The sequence below is a fragment of the Elaeis guineensis genome, chromosome 5 (assembly GCF_000442705.2).
Source record: "Elaeis guineensis isolate ETL-2024a chromosome 5, EG11, whole genome shotgun sequence".
In the NCBI taxonomy this organism is placed as follows: Eukaryota; Viridiplantae; Streptophyta; class Magnoliopsida; order Arecales; family Arecaceae; genus Elaeis; species Elaeis guineensis.
The window spans coordinates 12,263,008-12,268,491 of NC_025997.2; the positions used below are offsets into that span (position 1 = coordinate 12,263,008).

At 38.1% G+C, this 5,484-nt stretch overlaps 1 protein-coding gene across 1 annotated transcript in view; it reads right to left on the bottom strand.

Annotated features, from left to right (window-relative positions):
• LOC140857930 (leucine-rich repeat receptor protein kinase HPCA1-like) overlaps window positions 1–3,202 on the bottom strand; it is a 3,361-nt gene extending 159 nt beyond the window's left edge. The window contains exons 1-12 of the mRNA XM_073257342.1: window positions 2,664–3,202; window positions 1,945–2,068; window positions 1,807–1,878; window positions 1,412–1,486; window positions 1,241–1,312; window positions 992–1,153; window positions 772–846; window positions 622–693; window positions 457–528; window positions 301–369; window positions 133–207; window positions 7–39 (exon numbers count right to left, since the gene is read on the bottom strand). Coding sequence (XP_073113443.1) covers window positions 7–39; window positions 133–207; window positions 301–369; window positions 457–528; window positions 622–693; window positions 772–846; window positions 992–1,153; window positions 1,241–1,312; window positions 1,412–1,486; window positions 1,807–1,878; window positions 1,945–2,068; window positions 2,664–2,742 — 980 coding nt within the window. The 5' untranslated portion in view covers window positions 2,743–3,202. The remainder of the gene's footprint in view (window positions 1–6; window positions 40–132; window positions 208–300; window positions 370–456; window positions 529–621; window positions 694–771; window positions 847–991; window positions 1,154–1,240; window positions 1,313–1,411; window positions 1,487–1,806; window positions 1,879–1,944; window positions 2,069–2,663) is intronic.
• Window positions 3,203–5,484: the final 2,282 nt, after the last annotated feature.

Sequence of the window (5,484 nt, forward strand, 5' to 3'; positions counted from 1 at the left end):
TGTGGCACTTGCCCATAAAGCCCTCCAAATTGTATCACTCTGAATGACCACCAACATGAAGGTTTTTGTTAAGACTTCCAGCTAGTTAAAACAAAATTACTTGCAATTTTCATGGGCAGTCAGAGAACTTACAGAGCAGTGAGAGACTCTATTTGCGAGAACCAAGCTGGACTTTCTGAAGGATCAAATGTGTTGTTGCTTAAATCCCTGTGGACCATATGAAGGTTTTGCAAGTTACCGGTTAATTTGAAAATGAAGGGTAGGCATGAAAGTACCACTAGAACATAGTTGAGTTCTTACACATAGTTGAGGTCGTTCATCCCAGTTAGATTTGGCATAGCTCCACTTAACTGGTTGTTTGCTAAGTTACTGAAAGATGCAAATAGGGAAAAACTGTAAGCTATTATATATCTGATATTCTTTTGTCGGATTTTGATTGGTTAATAGATAGCTTACAGATCAGTGATGCTTGTCAGGTTGTTAATATTTGACGGAACTGAGCCATTCAGAAAATTTCTGTCAAGTCTCCTGTTACAAAAGGGCAAATTATGATCAATACACCTGATACAATATGAGATGTGATAGTATAACTGGAGGCATATCCGGTTGAAGGACACTTACAAAACCTGAAGAGATTTTAATAGCCCTATGGAAGATGGAATTTCTCCAGTAAGTTGATTTCCATCAAAAAGTCTAACCAAAGATAACCATCAGGAGTCGAAACTATAGAGCCAAGAGACGGAAACTAGCAACAGGGATATAGCAACTTACACATGTATCGGCGCCATATTTGAGCTGAAGAGCTCTTCAGGGATGGGACCTGATAGCTGATTCTTGTTCAAATGACTGCTTAGCACACAAAATAGCGACATATATTCATTAGACAGAAGTAAAAACAGATAATCATTAGACAGAAATAACATACGCTTGTCTACATGTTGTGTAATTTACATCATTGTTGGCAGAGTCATGAAGAATATCAAAGACTTACAAATGCTTCGTGTGCAAAAGCTGGTCCAGTCCAGGAGCCCCATTATTTGAAATGGGGATAGGCCCACTCAACTGATTGTCCGCCACATCTAGCCAGTAGAGATGTGAAAGGGTACCCAGGGAAGCAGGTATCCTCCCAGTGAACTTGTTTGAATTGAGAGCTCTGGAATAAAAATCAAATCCTTCAACCTGTTAATCATTTCAGTCAGGAAGATGGAGCAGAATATACGAATGTTACAGTAAATCTTACAGGAATGAGAGGTTTCCTAAATTTCCTAATTCCTCTGGAATTTCACCACCGAAGTTGCAGCCGACCAAGATTCTATGAAATAGGAAAGTTGTGAGTGTCAAGGAAACTTCAAAATGTCTAGATAAGCTTGAATTGAAGTATGGGTCCCGGTAACAGGCCCGTTGAACTTACAGGGTGTTGATCTTCTTCAGGTTTCCAATATTTGCAGGAAGTTGACCGCCGAGCTCTTTATTGTAGGACAGGTCCCTGCAGGTGCAATTGTTAAATCCTAATAATACGACTGAGCTTGCGTATTAGTGGCTTCTTAAAAAGGTTTAGACCCTGTTACATTTGTCAAGCTCTGAAGTTGATAAGTGCTAATGATTTGAAGTTGGTTGTTGAAATTTGCATCCAAAATGGCATAGTGCAGGCGTCCCATTCTATTGATTTTTAAGGCACTATCTATTTGATCCAGGAGGTTAAATATAGTTGGATTTTATAATCTTTTATTAGCATCCTGCATGTTGTTACATCCATGCAACACTGGAATAATTCAAATTTTATCTGATCTGCAGTGTCAAACTTACAGGATCTGCAGTTCGCTGAGTTGCCCTATGTCCCCACTTAAAGTACCTTTGAGGCCCATAGTTGACAGTTTCCTGAAAATATGATGGGTTAGTAAAGAGACTCGGCAATATCAGCTGATGATAATTTCAGAAGCTTACAGGACAGTCACTCTGGAATTGCTGCAGTTGACTCCTATCCATGGTGTACCACAGGGATCATCCGACTGCCCCCAATTTGGTGGTGTGTTCTGCCATTCACCCATTAGAGATCGGAGAACAGCAGCTGTAAGTGATTCATTGGTTCATGGTTAGTTTTATATGCTTCCCTCACTTGAAAGGAGAAATCTCTGAAGTGAACCAGAAATCTCCCTACAGAAGTCCAAACCCAAAAAGGTATTACGAAATGAATTGTTAGATTATGGAAAGAATTTTCTATTTTCTAAACCAACCAGATGATGGATATTTCCTGAAATATGGTTGCGGCAACTGAATCTATGAGTCAATGGGTGCCGTGGGAGGATCACTCGGCTAAGGCGCTCGGTTTATCTGAATCAACGTGGATTGATATCAAGAGACCTCTTGCTAAAATTTCTCTTGCATGTATGAGTGGGTAATTCAACTCTATTGTTGTATAACTGAAGCTTAATTGTGTGTGTGTGATTTTTACAGACAAAAGGACTTTTTATGGAGAAAGGTCTTTCTGACAGAAATTATAGGAGGTACAGCATCTTCATGTATCTGTGTTGTAATAGCACTACAACACTCTCAGCGGACCACTGCTAAATTTTGGGGATGTGGAATCCACATCCAACAAAGACAAACCTCCGTCTTTTCTTTATCAACTTAACAATACAGAGGGACAGAGATAGGAGAAATACCATCCGTGAGATCTGTGGTGCCAGAACTGACTTGAAGGCCTGCAACAAATACAAGCAGCAGCAGAAGGCCCGTTCCCATGCCGGCAGCAGCTTGGAGAAGGCGAGTATCCCCCCTTGTCGTCCCTCAGCGATCAGCCTGGTATTAGAAGCCACTTAGTTTAGTGGGTTAGCACAGTAGGAGCTGGTAACTACCATCATTCTCTCCATCAAGGCTTCTGGGTTCCAGGAATCAAATCATGAGACTGGAAGTTAGAAAAGAATTCTTTGTCCAAAAGGTGTTGCCTTATCTTCGAAGACAGTCAACCTTGGATCGGTGTGATTACAGTCGTCTCAAAGGCTCTCTTTTTCTGGGTCTTGAGAATAATTATGTCAGAATAAGATGGGATTGGACTTGTCACCATTCCCCTTTTTCTACGTCTAGTCCAACAGCCAAGGACATTGTTCAAGGAGATGATGACTGTTGTCAACAAGAAGCGAATAAAGAATTTAGAGCATCCGATATATGATGTTTGCTTGTTATTTTAGCTTCAAATAGTGCTATTGGAAGGGTGGTAATGGGGACCAAGAGCACTCAAATAAATTCTCGATCCTACCAATTCCACAATTGAGTATGGTGGAGTTGAGGGGAATTGCCAGTTGAGCCCTCGGTATATACACGGTCCAGGAGATGAAGTCCGGGCTCTGATGCTACTTTGGAACTGATTGGTTGTTCATGGATGGCTGGATGATAGATAGCTTAGAAGGATGCAAAGAAGGAAATAGGTTTTTAATTAGATGATGCTCCGGCCGTGCAGCAAATAGCTGTCACAACAAAGGACATTGGGTGCCAAAGATCTTGAGAATGTCCGGGCTGCTGTCAACTTGGAAAGTGAAGGTGGTGAGAAAGGGGAAGTAGAAAAACCCTTCTCAACGTGAAAAGGTAGCTCTACTTTTTTTACCATTTGATTAGAAGGGGGAAAAATGCCTATTACAGAGCCTGGAAAGCTTCAAAGAAAAGATTTACCACCGACAAGCTTGCCATCTCCGGAGGTTAGAATAACTTCTAATGACCGTTCTTTTTCTAGAGAAACTATTGGTCAATATCAATATCACGTCTCCGATTCAAAATTGTGAATCGAGGGTCATGACAACCACCACATACTTATAGAAAACTCTTCCCATAAGCATGCAAGGCATCTTATCATGCTATCTTAAAACAACAGCGGAATAATTAGTCAATAATTCAAAATCCAAAACATAACGATCTAAATTTCTTTTTTAATATCTCAATAAATTCAACAATGATTCATAGGCCTTACATCAAATTCAATAAGACTTTCAACCTAAAATAAAAGTATAGGGATTCTGCTTCTGATTACTCTTCCATTCATATCTTGTATCATCTTAATTTCTCAACATCTGTAAAAACAATAAAAATAGGAGGTAATGAGCTAGACAGCCCAGTAAGCAATGATCACTTTTCAACAGATTTCATCAGTCATTTAAGTAAATCATCATTTATAGAAAATAAGCATATAGAGTTCATCAATTTGAAATCAATTTCAATTATGCAACATAATTCATGCCAAATACATTTCTTTTTCGAAAATTCAAGTTTCTTTCCAAATTTCAATTTCTTTCGTTCTTAAATTTTTTTCGTCAACTATGAACTATGACCATATTTTTCCTGTGGCAGGGTCATAATACCACATAAGATGCTTGCGGTAGGCTGCGAAACATCTGGCAGCCATGTCCTTTGGAACTGTTAGTCTCGCTGGCGGTTTGTCGCTGGTCTCTCTGACGACATGTCGCTGGTCTCGCTAGTGACATAAACCCTCAGGACAATCAATTACCAACGTATATACCCCCATTGGCGGGGTCCTTTACATAGTCAGGTTGTCAATTCATAATGTTTCTTATATCATAATTCTTCATAAATCATATTTCATATTCTAATTTTGATAATAAAATATATAATCATGTAGTATCGAAATCAATCAATATAATGCATCATGAAATCAATATGTTCAATCATGCTTCATCATAACATTTCAAATAAGATATTTTAATAACAAAATACCATTCATCCAATTCATGCATCGTTTCACAAATCATGTCAGAAAAATATATTATAATTTACCGATAAATCTAGAAAAAGTGAAACATTACTTACCTAGAATGCATTCCAATAAATCCACATAATTCTATAAATTTTCTTCCAAAAATTTTGTTCATAGATCATATCGCGATATCCCATGATCAAACATCCACAATCCTATACAGAATCAATTTCAATAATTAGAAAGAATACGAATACCATATTTTAATGGTTTAGATTGGATCCGATCATCTAATTTTATCTAATCAAAATCTAATTAGGACCTAAACGATCCAAAGTTTGACTATCAGATCAAGTCGAATAAGAAGTGATAGGACCGAGGTTTCTTCATCGATTTCATAAAATTAAGTAGAGAGAGAAAATCAGAGGAGAGAGAATTCATGAGGTACAATTCGAATTGATCAGGTGACACAATCCAACATTATGATTGGTCCAATATCTCGATTGATGAAATCAACATGATCAAATCAAGTCATGGCTAGATCGAAATTATGGATGATCAAAATCTAAAGATTCATGGTCTGATCAAGGTGAGTGTCAGTACACTGCCCGGCAACCATGGATCAAGATTCTTCATTAGAATCAGATCAATACTATTGAAAAAAATTTCTTCATTGACTAACCTTTTTAGAGAGAGAATCAATCAAGAGAGAGAATATTTTAGAGAGAGAAAATTCTAGAGAGAGAAAACTCATCTTGAATTCTTCAGACAATATGATTCAA